Source organism: Haliotis rufescens, unplaced genomic scaffold (assembly GCF_023055435.1).
Source record: "Haliotis rufescens isolate VD_foot unplaced genomic scaffold, xgHalRufe1.0.p SCAF_18, whole genome shotgun sequence".
Classification (NCBI taxonomy): Eukaryota; Metazoa; Mollusca; class Gastropoda; order Lepetellida; family Haliotidae; genus Haliotis; species Haliotis rufescens.
The window spans coordinates 26244227-26263715 of NW_025963868.1; the positions used below are offsets into that span (position 1 = coordinate 26244227).

Here is a 19489-nt window from a genome sequence, read left to right on the forward strand (position 1 = left end):
AGCAGTGGGGTACTGGAGGGCACATTCTACCCCGGGTCCTCACGGGGTCCATGCTATCAATGACAATGGCAGATCCATCGTCCCTTTTGCAAAAGATTCGCCATGAAATTGATTCTTGATTACTTTTGATCGTGGATTCCTTCTGTGTTCAGTGTTATGTTGTACTTTCAGGCTCAATACAATGACAGACACCCGTGTCAGACACAGGAACGCGCACACGCACGCGCATATGCACGTGGACTACATACCCATATGTAAAATATGTATACGATTCTTGAATACTTGTGCTCGTGGATTCCATCAAAGTGAAAAACATCTGTGTTCAATATGCACAGACACACATGACAGATACAGGAACGCGCACACGCACGCGCACATGCACGTGGACTGTTAAACACGTACAATTACAAGTATATGCTGCGACAACCAAGAGGAATTTCAAAAGTTTCTCATCGTGGTCATTGTGTTATCTTCCATTCATAACTGTGACATGCTTGTGGCATGAGTGTGATAGTCTTTCTTGAATACTGATCAGTTGGTGAATGTTCTTTCACTTGTAAAACATGACATCCGTACCTTGGTTATCCACAGCTCAACAATCAACATCACACATGACCCAAATAGATGGGAAACAAGATAATGTAAGAAAACAGGTAACTGCGTTTTCTTATGGCCTTCGATGATATAAATTATACCTCTTTGGAACAATTGTTGCTGTCGAGGGAGTTTAATTAGGGATTTCATTAAAAAATATGTTAATGTGTGTGAAGGAGTATCCATGTATGCGTCCAGCAATGCAAAACATGTACATCATGTGAAACTGTCACTCAACTCTTGGGCATATGTAATAGATGTATAATATATTTTACCAGCTTTCATATTCTAATAAACATAGACATAACACCAACAACGAGCATCATTTGATATATGAAAAAGTGTATGCTACAACAACCAAGAATAATATAAAGTTTCTCATTTCATAATTGTGACATGCTTGTGACATGATTGTGATAGTCTCTATTGACTACCGATCAGTTGATGAATGTTCGTTAACTTGTAAAACGTGACTTCTGATCCTTGGTTATGCACAGTTCAACAATCAACATCACACATGACCCAAATAAATCGGGGAGATAATGTGAGAATACAGGTAATTGCATTGTAAAAAAATATAATATAAATTACACCTCTTAGGTTTGTTTTCAGAACTATTGTTAACGTTGTTATTATTTGCTGTCGAGGGAGTTTAGATTTGTTATAAACAAATATGTTAAAATGGATGAAGACGCTAATTTGTGTGAAGGAGTCTCCATGTATGTGTCCTTTTTCCATTTACTCCAAGAATACAAAACGTGTACATCATGTGAAGTTGTCACTCAACTAGGGCCTGCTGGGTTATCTATCCCTTGATATGAAGATGCGCCATTAGAGGACGACGTCACAACAGGTTGTAAATCTGATTGTGGAACTGCCTGACAGTAGGGTGGAGGGTCATCCTTCACGACTTCACTGTAAGCTGGAGGTGGAGTATTCATGCCGTGCTGGGTAGTTGCCGTAGTTGGTGGGACAGTGTAGACGGTGTTCAGGTTGGCTTCACGTGATCTGTTTCGTTGTGACTGGTCACTGGGTGTGAATTTTTTCTTGGAGTAAATATCACAGCAGCAACCGGTTACAATTGCCACGCCCACAATGCCGCCGATTACCCCTCCAATTATGCCTCCATAGTTCGGTGAAACAGACGCTGTACAAAAACAAACAACACGAAAAGGAACTTAAATATAGACGAATAACGCACTTATTAAGTCCATTGAATGTTATTGCTGTGAAGTTTCTGGATACAGAAGCTGAATAATAATTATATTCTCGTTCAAGGTGATTTTTTAAAATATTGCTTGCCCAAAGAACGACTGTCACAGATATGTGTATTACATGACCTTATAAGTCCTCTGGTAGAATGCGCGTTAAATATTGTTTCGGAATAGATTCCTGGACGTTTCACAACAATTAAATTATTGCAAAAGTATTGTGGTTTCATAATCCTATTGCGTTGATGTCTCATGATGTTTCACCTAACCTGTCTGAAGTTTCCAAGGTTCTAGATTGCTTGAGAAGTTAATGTTAAAGGGAGATCTAGCGGTTTTCATGTTTTTCTTGCTGGTTCTCATGCTGGGGAAACGTTTGCACAGAAGGTAATAACATACGCATATATCTCATTGTATTACATTCATCGAGCCATTGATTCAAGCGGGATATAGGTGTCAATTGCCAATTGTTCAACTACAGAGGACAATTACAATGAATCGACAACTATCCCCTCTACAACCCGTGACACATTATTTACAAACAATGAAACAGTGTATAACTGTTTAGATTAAGGCCGCTTTGTAACTATTTCAGACGTGCACAGGTGTGGCATCTTGATGCAATGTGAAACGAATGAACACTGGTCTCGTAAACATAACCAGGGCGAATATGTTTAGTCATCCTGACAACCGTGTCCCGCCCCTCCACCTCCATGGTCAACCCCTACCCTCGAGATACTCCTTAGTCATCTAAACACGTGGTATGTATAATGTTTAACCCCAAATGTTCTGCAGAAAGTAGTTAGTATACTGTATGGTGCAAAATACGCTGCAGGTGTTAATCAACACGGATACAATGGAAAGGTACAATGACGGAGACGTGACATAAACGTTATAGTAGGGGTGCCGATTGATGCATTTCATTCGTCCTGTCTTAACAGATTCGATGTATACAACTTAAAAACTTACAGGAAGACGTTGGCTCGACAGCAGTGAAGGCCAGTTTAAATCCTTTGAAGGAGTTCGAACTATCGGAGAGGAATCGAACCTTCATACTCATCCCTGTACTCTGTGTAACTGGTCCATGCGATCCACACCATCGACCAAGCGAGCGTTTATATGTTCCAGTGACTATTGCAAGAATAGAACATGTGTGTGATATTATGAAGATATTGTTATACTGACAACAAATCACATACACATGCTAGGATGCTAGCTGTGTTAAGACAGGCATTACTTTTAACATATATTTGGGAATGATATTCAATTATTCCACATGACCATTTTATTTTTATTTTTTTATTTTAGTGTAAAGTGGGGGTATGTGATTCTGGTCGATGACATTTCCTACTTTGTAGCTCAAACGACGAGGTATAACCTGGATTAACACCGTGTTATAGCAATGATAAAGCGACACTGGTCTTACAAATTCAGCTAAACTCGTTGACATAGGGACACGTATTCGTATGCATAATACACTGTCTCTCTTACTCAATTCTAGGAAAACCCTTAAGTCAATCATTACCGTCATAGAGCTGCACAAAATCATAGGAACACAGGTGGTCTGACACAAGGTAGAAATGCACAGCTTTAACATGGATGACATATCCTTCAAGGCGGGTGCTGATTGTCCATGAACAATCTGCATGGCTAAAATTAAACAATACATTATATATTGTAAAATATTATACAAAAATCGAATTATGGCATGATCTGAGTGTTGTTTGTGACGTAACGCCACAGTTTTGCAAATTCGCAACAGGATAACATTAATTGCGACAGAAATGTACTACTTTAACCTGGATTACATATCCTTTGACATCAGTGCTGATTGTCCATGAACAGTCGATATTGCTAAAGTTAAAACAATACATTAGTATTGTAAAATATAGCACAACAAAACGAATTATAGCATCATCTAAGTGTTGTTCATGATGCAACGCCACTGTTTTGCAAATTCGCCACAGGATTACGTAAACTGCGACACAATCTACACAGACATTTCTGGTGTTTCTGTTGACTTTCTTAAAGATTACTACATTCAATGATCAAATACTATGCTCTGTTTTACATTTTGTTTGTTGACCATATGTTAAATTGTCGAACACACAGGTTCAAGAACGACTGACAATCGTTTGCGATAACCAAAGGAAGATATGGTTAATTCTATACTCAACAACAAAAGTTCCTGTAACACCAATATTTTGGTGTTTTTTAGTGTAAAGTTTGGTTTTCAGTATTGTATTACATGTATGGAACCAAGTCACAAAAACGCAACTGCTACAGAAAAGCATGCTTTCCTTGCAAAAGTTGACTTTTAGGCAAGCCCCATGCATTTCATTACCCAAGAATGGGTATTTAAACATGTGCGTTAACGGGATTCCATATGCTTTGTTTAGCATCGTGCTGACAACAACCACTCAGAAAAACAGCAAAATTACCCATATATTCAACACTACGAAATGCCACGCCTGTCCGAAAATGAGCGTCTGCGAGCCATTGGTATGCTTGAAGCAGGATCGCGTCAACGTGATGTTGCAGGAGAAGTTAACGTCCACAGAAACACTAATTGGTGTTTATGGCAACGTTGGCAACAGACGAATGCAGTCACAGACCATCGTCGCGTAACCAGTAATCGACAAGACAACTGGATTCGAAAAAAACACACCTACGAAATCGATTCCAGCCAGCAACAGTGACTGCAAGAAGCATCCCTGGCCTTCGACGAATATCTTCACAAACCGTACGTCGTTGCCTAAGATGTGCACGGACTGTCGCCAGAAGACCCGCCAGACGTCCCATTTTGACAGGAAACCACCGTCAAGCACGTCTATAGTGGTGCAGACAGCGTCTACGCTGGACGGCCATGCATTGGTTCTATTCACTGACGAGTCTCGTTTTCACCTCAGCCACATCGATGGACGGATTCGAGAGTACGTCGAGGTGGACGTTCCGTCAATCATTGTGTCAGCATCAGCATCAGCATCAGACAGCATCTACGCCGGATTAAGTTTGGTAATCTGAATGTGCAAAAAGATCATCAATATTGATAGCGTTTTACATTAGCTGCACGAAATAGGGCTGGAACAAACATTAATAATATACTGTCGGAAATAGAAATAAACTGATTTTTGTCCTTTTTTAATATCGCCAATGTGGACATTGGGGACAAGTTCTATTGGCGATATTAAAAAAGGACAAAAATCAGTTTATTTCTATTTCCGACAGTATATTATTAATGTTTGTTCCAGCCCTATTTCGTGCAGCTAATGTAAAACGCTATCAATATTGATGATCTTTTTGCACATTCAGATTACCAAACTTACAATCTGAGCTATTATAAATATAAGATGCCCACGACATAAATTGCAAAGAACAAGGAAGGACAGGCGTGGTTTATTTCACATTCATTTCTTGTGGTGCAGGCACGTTTGTTTGTTCGTTGTTGAAAGCCGCACTCCGCAATATTCCAGCTGTATGGCGGCGGTCTGAAAATAAACAGTCTCGACCAGACAATCCTGTGATTAACACCATGAGCATCGATCCACGCAATTGGGATACGATGACAAGCATCAAACATGTCAGCAAGCCCGTCACCTTTTACGGCAAGCATGGGTTGCTGACGACGTACTCTACCCCGGATCTTCACAGGTAAGGTGCAGACATGGGTCTACCTATTTTGTATATCCATCAGTTGCTATGAAACATGCCTAACTTAAACCAAAGAACGGAAATATTCTGTAGTCGTTTGTTTGTGTGAGAAATATGTCCGATGAAATGGTAAGCTGTGCAAACTATACAAAAGACACTATCTGAGCTACTAACTGAGCTGTGTGTCTCCGACGATAAGCTTACAGTGAGCTTTACTGTATGTTGCTTTACACGTAGAATACTTAAAATTCTATTGGTCAGTGACATTTGGATTCATTTCCATCTAGACTACAGATTCGTATCTCATTTTTAAAATTGTAGTAAATGATAACCACGGTGCTGAGATAAATTTGTACTTGTCCTACCACTCGGGGAATTTTGATGTACCTCTTTGTGGCCGTGATTATCGCAACACGTGTAGTGCATACTCACTTGGGATAATGCAGAGGGTAATTCGGTGATTCAATATATTTCGTTTTATAATTGTTTATCTCTTCGTCTTTGCCACAACCTGAAACGTTGAATAGTCACACAGCATTAGATGGACTCATGAGTAGAGTTTTGATTGAGTGATGATGAGGATGTCCAAGGAGCAACGGGATTGTTCACATTGAGAGGAAAAACAAAGAAGGGATGTGGTAATGACTTTCCATAGCTGTTAAATATCTAGTATTATCGCTTATGTTTCACAAATATGAAATACCTTCATCAAACGTTATCGAATTGGTGAAATGTGTTAACAAGAAAGATAATTAGAGTTTTGTTCTTTTCAATAAATCCATGTTGAAAAACATTCATAACATTAACTTTATCTGGCATTTCAACAGAGGAACAATGCGTCTTGTTGTACCACCTTCCTTGGTTTAGTTATTATTATAAATGATGTTGCAGTTTTAATGTTAGGACGTATGGATAACTCATGCGGTTAACCAGTGGAACAAGACAATCGTCATTTTAATCAGAGACAGAAAGTACCTGACGTCTTGTATTTCAAAGAAAATCCTCTTCCTGTCACAGAGCCGTCAGTGTGGAAGGTGATAGTCATGGCGTTACTGGAGCTGACCACGTCCCTGGTGCCAGTACAGTATTTACCCAGCTTAGTGCCGTAAGACGAGAAGCCTTGAATATATACATTGAATGACCCATGTCGTCGAGGCATACACGTTAAGATACTAGAATTGAAGTCAAGTTGAGGTTAATAAATTAATTATTGAGCATATTTTTGCAAACTAAATCAACAAAAAGAGCAATATGACTTTTTTTCATTTAAGCACTTTCATAAAATTGAAAATCGTGCTTACCGTCACTGAAGAGGAGATACTCTCTTGCACAGGTGGCTTCATATTCCAAAGAAAGAGCTCTAATTTCGGCTTTTATTTTATATCCAGCAGGTGCAGAAATTGTCCACTTGCACTCCATATTGCTACAATGAATGATGTGGTGTACTCTTTAAACGTAAGCACAGATGAGATCCAAAAGCAATCAACATATGATGGTGATAATTGAATGTTACCTTGACACCTTGAAACCATGAATATGACCAGAGCAAAATATATAACCAACATAACGTTTCTCCCCAGGGAAGGTAAATAATTAAATTCTTTTATCGTGATGGTGTTCCCAATTATTTAAAAGCTGCAAGATAGTCTTTAGGCATAAACGAGAGATCCCTAAACCTGATTTAAAGTCTGGATTATCCGAAGGCATCAATGACTAGGGAAGGGGTAGAATGCCAGAGTAGAGGTTCAAACTATGCAGAATCTCTGTCCCAATATGAAATGTTCAAACAATATGTCATGTAGTCTCTCAACAATAACTCATCATCATTTCAAGGTTTCTGTTGTGGATGGCACCTTACAATCTTAGTGTGCAGTGACTGGATGCAGATAAGATGATTGCACTCATATAGCGACGTGCATCCACCATGTGTGGCTGCCTGTGCTTGTCCTGACGAATGCCACTTTTAGAGTGCGAGGCCACTGAGATTCCATGCCGTAGTTTAACACGAATACCCTCAGACACAGTATACTGCCTGTATACTTACTGTGAACATAGACAACCACACTTAAATCTTTGCATGTGAATTAACCAAAAAGTAGGTCATTTCCCAGAAAGCCGTCAGAAATGAATACATTTTTTATGTACACATATAAATAAAATTATATTCGTAATTATTGACACTTTTGTCAGCTTCAATAGTTCGCGATAATGGTAATGGCATCTCGGTTAAATTCACCATGAAAATAAAGTTTTTGGAATTTAAAAACCCTTCAATCAGTGAACTCTCTAATTCGAAAACCCCCCCATTTCTTTTGATGTATTCTGGAGGCAAATATAAAATACCAAGGTAAATATCATCATCAACACTAAACATATCTTTTCCAGTCTTTCTCGGCTAACACAATACTACCTTATCTTCGGCGATGAAGGTAAGTTAAAGGTAGCCATAAAGCGTTATGTACAAACGCTGCATTATCTCAATGCAGTATTGTTCAATTTAACGTCCTTCGGTGAGGTGCTCTTAAACACTACAGGATATTATCAATGTGTGTCATTCAGTTGTGATGTATTATGGTCATGTATTATGTTAGGCCTTCCAGGCTTTGGATATAGGTCGGAGGCTTCCTTATATGCCAGATTTCAATGATGTGTATCTAAGACTTTTACCACAAGGTTACACTCACAGGCACGAGTATGATGCGGACAAGTCAAGGATAATCGTCAGGGAGATATTTCCAAGCGCTGCTCAATCTCAACAGAGTATTGTCCTGATTTAGGGTGTATAAACACTATATGATACCATTGGTGTGTGCAATTCAGTTGTGATGTATTATGGTCATGTGTTATGTTAGGCCAGTAAAGTCAAGGATAATAGACATGGAAAATCTAGGATTTGAAACCATGATCATAGGATTCAGGCATGTTTTTCTGCACAGCAAATTGCAACGACAAAAACTATTGGGTCACGCGTTCGGTCCCTCGTGGTAATAAGGGTAATTGTATGTATTGGTCACCTTATGGCCCGAAGGTTTCATTATATTAACATGCCAGTTATCAATAAGGGGCATCAACCAAGATGTATATATGTACTTACTTGTTGTAATTGTTGTTAGGGTAGCCAGGAGACGACAAATATCTCCAGGTGGACGTAGAGGCGCTGAGCAAAGGACTGCTACAATTAAGCCCATTTGTTATTTCTATAGAAACAAAAAGGACAGCGAGAGTGAAAGGACAATTGTTATTTTTTTAAGGTTATAAAGCGATAGAACATATTTCAGTTGAAAAAGTAAATGAACCTGTTTTTCGTCTAAACTCACTTACGAGTATATAACTAGTTAGTAAACATCATGCAAAAATACTTTTAAATTTTATAACGACATCTGCATAGTTTAGAAACGAGAAAAGGTTTATTTTTTGTCACTAAATGTATCGTTTTATTTGTACAAATATCAATTATATTTTGTTTCGCAAACACCCATTGTAGACGTAACACTATACTGTGTCCCATGTGACTGAAGTGTGTCTAGAAGCAGTGGCCAAGTAAATAATCTAATTCTACCATCAATACCAGCCCAAAGCACCATTCAATATGACCAACCCCACATCCCTTACACCATGACCCCGATTATTTAATAGCCGGCCGTAAACACACACCTGTAGTAGTTGTAGTAGTTGTACTTGTAGTAGTTCTATATCCAGCTTTGTATTTCAGATTAAATCCTAGTGCTGTGTCAGAGCCGTCGGTGTGGAAGGTAATGGTCATGTAGTTTCTGGAACTGACGACTAACCTAGTGATGTAACTACGACCACAATATTTTCCCAATTGAGCACCGAAAGACGTGGAACCTTGAATAAATAAGTAAATATATTTATTCACTCGTGACATCGGTTTAGAGACATACACTTATATGTATACATCTTAGTAATCGAATCAACTTGAGGCTAATGCTATTGGTTATTGATCAAAACTCAATACAAACGTAACCTTGAATAAATATATTCTGTGGCAATAATCTCTCATGAGTACTTATTACACTAATAAATTAAGTGAACTTGAATTATTTCGGATGCATGGTGTAATTTGGACTGATAATACAGATATTGATCAGAATTTGTTAAACACCAATACAGCAATACACAGTTATGATTATATATACTTGAAATATTTATTAAAATTATGTACATGGTGCTTACCGTCACTGAAGAGAAGGTAGTCACTTGAACAAGCTGTCGAGTTTTCCACATTAAAATACACAACTTCGACTTTAATTGCATATCCAACGGGGGCAGAGATTGTCCATTGGCAGTTCAGGTTGCTGCAAATAGAACTTGCTACATACAGCTTTATATACATACATACAAACACACACAAACACACACTCTGTTTGGACCAAAGTATTCATACAATCACATGCATATCAACACTAGCATGACACAATATGAATGGTTTTCATGAACATCGACGATTAACAGTTTGTGAGTGTGTACGCATTCGTCTAAGACGCCGCAATGTGCTGTGCAGAGTTTGGCACGCACCAAACCTATTGTTCAGTTATTATCCTAACTTACAAGTAACATGCTACATAGCTGTCAACACGTGTGCAGTGCTCCGTTCAAGTCAGATATGAAGTGCTACCTAAAGGTCTTTACAACTGTATAATCTGTAACAATGAGTTGAGTAAGCAGGTGTTACGCTGCGTGGAGATTCAGGCACAATCAGGCTTCACACATCACACTCGTGTGAGGAACCGAAGCCTGAAATTGAACATTGCGAGTGAACGTGATATTGGTGGAAGTCAGTAACAGAATCTGGAGGTAATTACCGGTTCAAACTAACATACTTGTTGATGTAGATCGTATCCATGGACCAAGACACAAGTGTTAACTCGTCACATGTGTAGTGCAAACTTCAGGTCACGTGTGTAGTGCTACCTTCAGGTCACGTGTTTGGTGCTATTCACTTGAGACATGTGTAGTGCTACCTTCAGGTCACGTGTGTAGGGCGTCCTTCAGGTCACGTGTTTGGTGCTATTTACTTGAGACATTTGTAGTTCTACCTTCACGTCACGTGTGTGGAGCCATTAGCTACCCTTGCAGTGTTATTTGTCAATTGAGTAGACCTACTAACTGACTGACTAACTACTACTCATTTGTTACGCGAGTAGGTACCTACTTGGAATAGTTTGAAGGATAGCCAGGAGAAGTCAAGTGCGTCCATGCAACAGAAGAGGCGGACAGATCTGATAATCCACAAGAGTGACCTTCAGTTAACATAAAGGAAAACAAAATGTAATAACGAGCATATTCATAATAATTCACAATTAATCAAAACGACAAATTGACGATTTGTGATAACAACTACAAGGATTATAACTTAGGGGATTAACGTCGTTCGTCGTAAAAATCCCATTGGGGTTTATGAAGTCTGTTTAGGCACCAACAGATGAGATCGTGCCTGTTATTGTCAAGGATGTTCAATCTGATGCCTGACAAGCTGTAAGCTGTGAGTAACTCAGTGGTGGGTACTCTGTTAAATAAGGAACAAGTCTCTCACAGAATCATTCGTCACCACTCGCCCCTTTCCGTAACCTGCAAGAAGACTCGTCCCCCTATCGATGAATGTTATGTGCGAAAATACGACAAACCAATCAGAATGCGCGTATGATTTCAAGTTCTTTGCCAAAGAATCCCTCAGAAATTTTTTTCTGTTTTTACATATGTCTTGCATCTAAAAATATACCCAAGACACAGTTAAATGTGTTCAATCAAACTGAATAATTTCGCATGTCCTGATATGCTTTTAATTGCATCTGAAATATAAATGATATATGGGGAAATATATGTGAACCATTGGGCAACGAGTTGACAATCGTTTTAGGTATGCCTGTTACGACGTAAATTGTAATAAAAAGGTAAATTGTAATACTTGCAGCAAATTGTAATAATTTTGACGTAGATACGTAATAACAACGTAAATTGTAATAAATTTTGACGTAAATTGTAATACGCAAATTGTAATAAAAATTGACGTAAATTGTAATAATCTCAACTTGCGGTAAAATGAAATAACTTTTTACATAAATTGTAATAACCTTATAAGTTTAGTGTCAAAGGCGTTAAATGCCTAGAACCTATCCTTGTCAGGGTTGGTACAGGGTTTATCGTACAATTGTCATTAAAGTATGGGTGTGGGGGAGGATTGAGGTCGTTATCGTGAATTGTTGTATAATTATATGTATATATAAACGCATTGGAATTTCATTTCTATGGTTGTCCAGAAGAGGATTAATTACTAGAATGAACTTTGTTTTCTTATTTATTTGAGAAATACTCTGTGTGTTTTGTATTATATTTTGATGAAGAATTCAAATACATCAAATGAGTGACAAATCTCCTGTGCAATGTCAAATGAAAAAAACAGTCGTCAGCAAATGCAGCATAGACTTCCCATGTATGGGAAAGGAGAATACTTAATACATAACATTATATACAATGTTTTTTTTAATATCAAAAGAGGGGCGTGGATATTTTTTACCTACATTGCATATACTATTAGATATTGTCGATCTCTGTGAACTTCTCACAGATAAAGAAATAATAATAAATAAATGCAAACCATGTTAACTTATGCAATATTTGTAGCAATATATGATTAACATATGGATAATTAATATAGCATAAAATATTTCCTTTCATAACAAGAAGTATATTTAATGAAATAAATGAATAAATGTAACTGTCTGGATTCCTTTCATATGTCATGAAGAACTAACAACAACTTACTGACAACTTTTGCTGGGATAATAACTCCTTGCCCCAACAACAAAAACATAATCCATCATGATAACGGCACGAAATCATAATTCAAAGCATACAAAAATAATATCCGGTATCTTCGGGCATGTCTTGTTGAGTTTCAAAAAGCATCAGAATGTATAATAAAATTTGTTGCATTCAATTATTGCTGAAATATATTTGTTGCAGGATTGAAAGGATGGAAAATCTATAATTAAAAGGCTTTTGTCACTAACGTAAATATTCTCTTTGTCCTTATACGAAGAGTACTCTAAGTTTATTAAACTCGACAATCGTTGATTGATTGGGCCAAGCAACCTTGATACCAAATTTGGTACCTAACGTATAATGCGGTACATAATTTTCGAAACAGATAATTATGTTTTTCGTAAGTTATCACTAATTTGTGACATGTATACGGACAAAAATTACCTCAGAGGATAATCTTCTCTGGGGGTTTAAGAGGATTAAAATAATTCCAGCTAACATCAAGCACTGTAATACAATATTGAAGTTATAGCATACCATCTTAACATTCCAATGAAAAGAATAGTGACTAACTAAGAAACCAAATTATATTTATCTCTGATACTATGCCCTCATCAGTATACACACAGTATAGTGTGTGTATGTATGTATGTGTGTGCGCGCATGTAGGTGTGTATGTAATGACAGTAAATGTGAGCTCTATGTCATTGGTATCACATATATGACTGCACTTCTACATACTCTAGATGACAGTATCATGTACGTAGATGAAAGTATGTAAATGGACGATAGTATCTAGATGGCATACTATCATCTACGTAGAAGAAACTATCATATACGTAGATGAAAGTATCTTCTACGTAGATGAGAGTATCATCTACGTAGATGATAGTATTTTCTACGCAGATGGTAGTATCTTCTACGTAGATGATAGCATGCCACAAACATCACATCACTTCCAATAAATGTTTTTCACTATGTTGATACAACCCTTTAATGACGATTGTACGATAAAGCCTAAACCAACCATCCCTAACTTAACAGTTTTGTACGTTTGTCATCATACACAGTATTTCTCGAATTGTACATGTGAAACACAAGCTCAACTGACAAAGATCATTTCTAGTCAATTGGCGTCTTGGACACTACAGTAGTAAGGTTATTACAATTTACGTAAGAATTTATTACATTTTACCGCAAGTAGAGATTATTACAATTTACGTCAATTTTTATTACAATTTGCGTATTACAATTTACGTCAAATATTGTTACAATTTACGTCGTTATTTCAATTTACGTCAAAATTATTACAATTTGCTGCAAGTATTACAATTTACCTTTTTATTACAATTTACGTCGTAACAATGCCTGTTTGCGCTAAGACGGAACCCGGTTTCAAAAATGGCCACGAGAGGGACACGAGTCGCTATTCGGCTTGTCCCGGAATAACACGAGTTGGTCACGAATGTCACAGAATGGGTCTTTGTGGTCATTAAGGAAAATATATTTTTCAAAGGAAGACAAGAACTAGAATTTGACCACCATGAAACACCAACATGTTGACTTTTGTAAAAAATCAAAAGTATTTGTACGACATATTACCAGATAAGTACTGCAAGCGAACACCTCATCCTGAGATTTAACTGTAAGAATGAAACATGATGGTCATATGGTTACCGGAGCTTGCAAACAAGGTCATGGTTTTACTAACCGTCTGTTTCATGATATTGAATGAGGAAACCACCTCTGGTTACACTATCATCAGTCTCGAACACTGCATGAATATGTTGGTCTTCACGGGTAATAAGATGTAATCTGCTTTTTCCACAAATTCTTTTTGACTCGCCTATTCTTTGATCACCTACGGTTGAAAAATGTAATTGTCAGTAATCAGTAATTTCTTGTTACAAACAAGAATGTTTTTTAGTATTCTTGAAAATACCTTAAATAGAATTGCAAATTAATAAAACGTGGAATGTCAAAATCAACATTTAGCTAATATCAATGAGCTGCCTTCCTAAATGTCCTACAGACATCATGAAACAAGAACGTGTTAATGTTGTACTTTGACTGAGTAACCAACAATTAAGAAGCAATAAGCAGAAATCGATTGATGAAAAAATAGTGCAATGACATGTAATAACTAATAGGCGATTGACTTTTTTCAAAGCATCTTTAACCCATCTACATATAATCAAACGATTCTTATTGCTTTTATTCCAGAATTTAGTTACTGATAACAATAATAATCTATTTCTGAGACTATTTAAGACAAATTAGGTTTTCAACGTACAAACTAACTATTTTACCCTTATTTTTTACGTATATGGTAAGGGCGTCATATGGACAGTTGGATCCGGATGAGCCTTCGATATCGGAGAACACCATGTCGAGTATAACGTTGTACCCTCTCGTTTGAGGGTAGATGTCCCAATAGCAGTTGTCATTGCTGCAGAAGAAAATGCTTGTTGGGAACGTAGGCAACATCAACTTGTTTGTATTTAATTCTGACGTATCAAGAATAACAATTATGATGAACAGGAATATCTCTTTACATACCTTTTGTAGTTGCCTGGGAAGTTAGGAGATGTGAAATTCAGCAGTTCCCTTTGAGCGTAGAACTTGACGTTACACGCGCCTGTAGGGAAACGTTTACCGTTTATATATATATATATATATATATATATATATATATATATATATATATATATATATATATATATATATATGCAATTGTATACATTAATTTTAGCATCACTCTAGTTCAAGAACAATGAAGGATTGTAGTTAGAGACTGATTCTTCCTTACTTGACGAAACGTCAAGTAAGTAACACTGGCTCCTTTTATAATAAAGTATGTGTTATTTAAGAAAGCAGTGAATAACGGTCAAGTTAAATTAATAATACTATTTCAGATATATAGCTGATAGTTGTATATAAAACCATGCAAACGGAGATCAGATGTGCTGTACTGTACAGAATTGGAACAACGTTTCTTCATAGTTGCGTGCCTCTACATGTCGACAGTTAGCAGTGCATGGAATTATTTCGCAAGATTTCTGATGTGTAATCAAAACTATCCGTTGTAATTGATCTGCTTTCTCTGAGATTATAGGGGCATACTTCACATCATACTGATAAGATATTACCTCTATGCAAATGGAAACAAAATACACATTCTGTCTGATACATGTTCTTTGAAATGTCACCCATGTACAATGAAGCTTTGAGACATGTTCATGAGTCAACTGAACAAGCGTTCTTGGCAATGTGATAATCCCGTAACAGGCGAGCCATATACCAAAAAACGATCAGTCATACTTTTGTCTTAACATTATGCTTGACTGTCTTGGTGCCTGGTGTAATAACAAACAAAAATATTTGTTGTCAAAGAACATTGATTTTAGACAGCAATCAGTCTTGAAGACGAACTGCGCATTTTACAAATATTGGAAAGTTACTTCTATTTAGGGGCATTGGTAATACAATATCTGGACCATACACATATGGCAAAGCAACTGCTAGCTCAGCTAGCAGAGCGCTTGGTTTACTGATCTCTAACTATAAAATATATGGTTGTGTGCAATACCGTACATTTACAACGTTACATGACACGAAGTGTGGTCGGTTTTAGAATATGGCTCATGTATTTTGGGAATAAATAATATGCCGTGTGTTAATGCTTTACAGAATAGTGCAGTAAGTTTTTATCTGGTTGTGAAACGTTGTCCCAAACTTAGCTGTAAGCGGCGGCATGGCATGGACCCCACCAGTAGTACGCCAATGGGGAAGTGTGGTTCGACAATAGAAACGTCTTTGCAATATAAACCAAGATCGTAGCTCTAGTAAAATGTGTCTATGGGGTAATTAATGTCAGGGCAACCAGAATAAAGAAAAAATCTTTACTTCCGCACCCATTGTAAATTAGTAGATCTGGACTTGAGCGACGTAGTCTCTTAAACAAGTGTGACATACAGAAAATAGCCCATATTTTGTTAGATAATATTATTTGTTTTCTTACCGCCAAAACCTGCAATGGCATTTTACTAAAAAGGCAAAAAAATGTTTTATACAGCTGCTAGTCAGCTTCTGTTTTTATCATATATGCTTAATATGTGAATATCTTTTAGAAGAATCTCATATAGGTATTTTATTATTTAACAGTGTTGTGATGAGTCACATATGAGATATACAGCTGCTAGTCGGCTTCTGTTTTTATTATATATGCTTAATATGTGAATATCTTTTAGAAGAATCTCATATAGGTATTTTATTATTTAACAGTGTTGTGATGAGTCACATATGAGATATACAGCTGCTAGTCGGCTTCTGTTTTTATTATATATGCTTAATATGTGAATATCTTTTAGAAGAATCTCATATAGGTATTTTATTATTTAACAGTGTTGTGATGAGTCTGTCTGTCATTTAACCGGGACGCCGCAGACGCTAACAGGATATGTAACGCTGTTGAATTCTCCTTTAAACACGTGTACACGACCCTGGGATTGTTGTTTGCTTAACAAACATATCTATAACTCGACAAGTGCATACGTCAATAAACATCAATCAAAAGCCAATAAATACTGAACAACAAAAGCTCCTGTGACATTGAATAAGATTTAATGCAAAGTTATGTTTTTTACCAAATCTGAAACAATTTCGGTTTGCAACAGATAAAAGACACCTGTAAGTGTTCAATTGGTTTAATTTGCCATACTGACTTACAGACATACAGAAAATGCGTGATTTCATAAAAAAAAAACATGAACATGCCAAAATGTAAATTTACAAATCAATGGCGTGTGTGTCCACCTTTAGTTGCAATGCAAGCAGCACATCTTTGTCTCATTAAATGGACCAGGCGTCGCAGAAAGTCCTGTGGGATATCTGTCCATATCTGCTGGAGCAGGTTTCGAAGTTCCTGGAGTATCTGTGGAACACGTGGTTGACGTCGAAGGCGCCGATCCATCTCATTCCACATGTGCTCGATTGGTGAGAGATCAGGGGAGCAAGCGAGCCAGGGGATGACATTCACGTTGTTTTGTTTTGCTGTCCATTGAGATTTCCCTCTGTCTTGCTGTAATCCCACCCCATACCAAAACGCTGCCTCCCCCGAACCGATCTTCTTCCATGACACAATGATTGACGTAACGTCCACCTCGACGTACACTCGAATCCGTCCATCGATGTGGCTGAGGTGAAAACGAGACTCGTCAGTGAATAGAACCAATGCATGGCTGTCCAGCGTAGACGCTGTCTGCACCACTGTATATTAGGTAATCCTGAAAGGACGTCAAAAAAAACCTTAGAAATTCTTAAATCAGTACAAGACTACATTCAGCTATCCAATAGGTTTTGTGATTTTACATAGCATCTTAAATTTATAATACTATTCCTTGCCGTATATTGCAGTACACTATTACTACTAAAAATGCGACCTGACAGCGCCGACATCGTAGTTTCTATAATAAGAACATGTATATAATTGTATTCCTTGACTGTACTTTTGTCATATCATATTGTATTCTAATTCTGGAGCGGTATTCAAATAAGTGTTTGCTTGTTTACCCATCCAGTTCACAAGTTGTGAAATAAATATGTTTAAAACAATATTTAGTAAACAAATAATAAAAACGTATGCAACAACATAGCCTGTGGAGACGATAGACCACTGAAAAGAGCATATATATGCACATCCAATGACCCCTGACATCACAAGGCATTGTTTTGCCAGTGTGTCAGGCAACAGAATACTACGAATTACACCACAGGGTACTGTGACCTGTTTGAAAAGTTAGGTACTGTATTCTAAAGGTAGGCCCAAAATTCTAGACAATCCAGTGATTGATATTGTGAACATCAATCCACACTGTTAGATGGTTACTGTCAGATGCCATGAACAAGGTCACCGAGCCTGATCACCTGATCTATTAGGTTAACTTTTATGGGTGAGGCTAAAACGGCACCTCGGCAAAATGTCACTGATTTCTCGGACGAAAACAGCACCTTGTTTTGGCAAAAAGGGCTACTAATTGTTGTCTGTTATCTGGAGAGACATGTTGATTCCTGGCCGAAAGATATATAAATGAAATTTCTATAAAATTACTATTTATTTCCTACTTACTAAAATAAATATGACATATATAGTATACCTGTTGTCCAGTTTCTTGACATTTTCGCCAGGCTCAGTTTCAGCTTGACATTGAGCTAATCTGAGTAAAGCTACTTAGGACTTCAAAGCATGTGATCTTTCAATGATAAGTTTAGTTGCACCTCCCAATCAGAATCATGAGTAAATTTGAGCAGAGGCTAATTTCTAATGTAAACCATTTTGAGGTGATTAACATCTAACAATTATTTGTGTTTGCAAGTTTAATTGCATTTATTTTACTTCAAAGAAATCAAAGCATATTATATTTTCACAATAAGTTTAGTTGCATCTCCAAATCAGAGTCGGCGAGTAGATGCTAGTTTTTAATGTAAACCTTTTTGAACATTAGCAAGGATTAACATAAGTTAGGTAGATTGCTTATCCTACAAAAATTAAATCACACATTTACTAACATATATAAAACAGAATAAGTGGCTTACAGAAGATAAATAACTTTAATACGTGATCAATATTATTAACATATTCCTTACCTGAATCAGAGACCATATAACAGTCTATGTATTATGGTCTCTGTCTGAATTTCTCAGTTATGTGTGTTTACAAGTGACCATGCAAGTTTAATTTCATGTATTCGGGCATATTCAGACCTAAGGTAAAAAAAAAAACAAGGTGCTGTTTTCACCAGGCAATAGTAGGCAAGGTGCTATTTCCCTTTATAGTATAACCCTCTCTTACAACTAGCATTGGTTGATGGATACCAATTCCAACCCGGAATCCCCACATGAGTGGGTATGGTTTTATGCTGTTTTTAGCAATACCACAGCAAGGGACACCTGACATAGACTTCACACATTGTACCAATGACAAGAATCGAACCTTTGTCTTCAGCACTTCATCTACTAGGCTACCCCACCGCCAAAATTCCCAACATGATAAAGTTGTCATCACGGTATTCTTCAACAAGTTCAAGTGAAAATATCCATACCTTTCAAATGTCTAATCTTCCACTTCACAATGTTCACTGTTGCAAAACTCCTGTCATTTAATTTGTTTTTGATTCTTCACACCTGCAAAATTAGGTTTAGTCGGTACGGTATGAACTAAAAAAATGAGACACTTTAGAGTATCTAGATAAAGG

General features: G+C 37.1%; 1 protein-coding gene across 1 annotated transcript in view; it reads right to left on the reverse strand.

The window, feature by feature from the left end:
- Positions 1–246: 246 nt before the first annotated feature.
- The window catches only part of LOC124132957 (exoskeleton protein RP43-like), a 28615-nt gene continuing 9372 nt past the window's right edge, over positions 247–19489 (reverse strand). Inside the window, exons 2-14 of the mRNA XM_048398510.1 lie at positions 14796–14874; positions 14546–14685; positions 13948–14097; positions 10627–10714; positions 9648–9769; positions 9108–9299; positions 8548–8650; positions 6755–6876; positions 6429–6572; positions 5886–5964; positions 3328–3452; positions 2772–2933; positions 247–1741 (exon numbers count right to left, since the gene is read on the reverse strand). Of these exons, the coding sequence (XP_048254467.1) occupies positions 1377–1741; positions 2772–2933; positions 3328–3452; positions 5886–5964; positions 6429–6572; positions 6755–6876; positions 8548–8650; positions 9108–9299; positions 9648–9769; positions 10627–10714; positions 13948–14097; positions 14546–14624 (1731 nt within the window). The 5' untranslated portion in view covers positions 14625–14685; positions 14796–14874 and the 3' untranslated portion in view covers positions 247–1376. The remainder of the gene's footprint in view (positions 1742–2771; positions 2934–3327; positions 3453–5885; positions 5965–6428; positions 6573–6754; positions 6877–8547; positions 8651–9107; positions 9300–9647; positions 9770–10626; positions 10715–13947; positions 14098–14545; positions 14686–14795; positions 14875–19489) is intronic.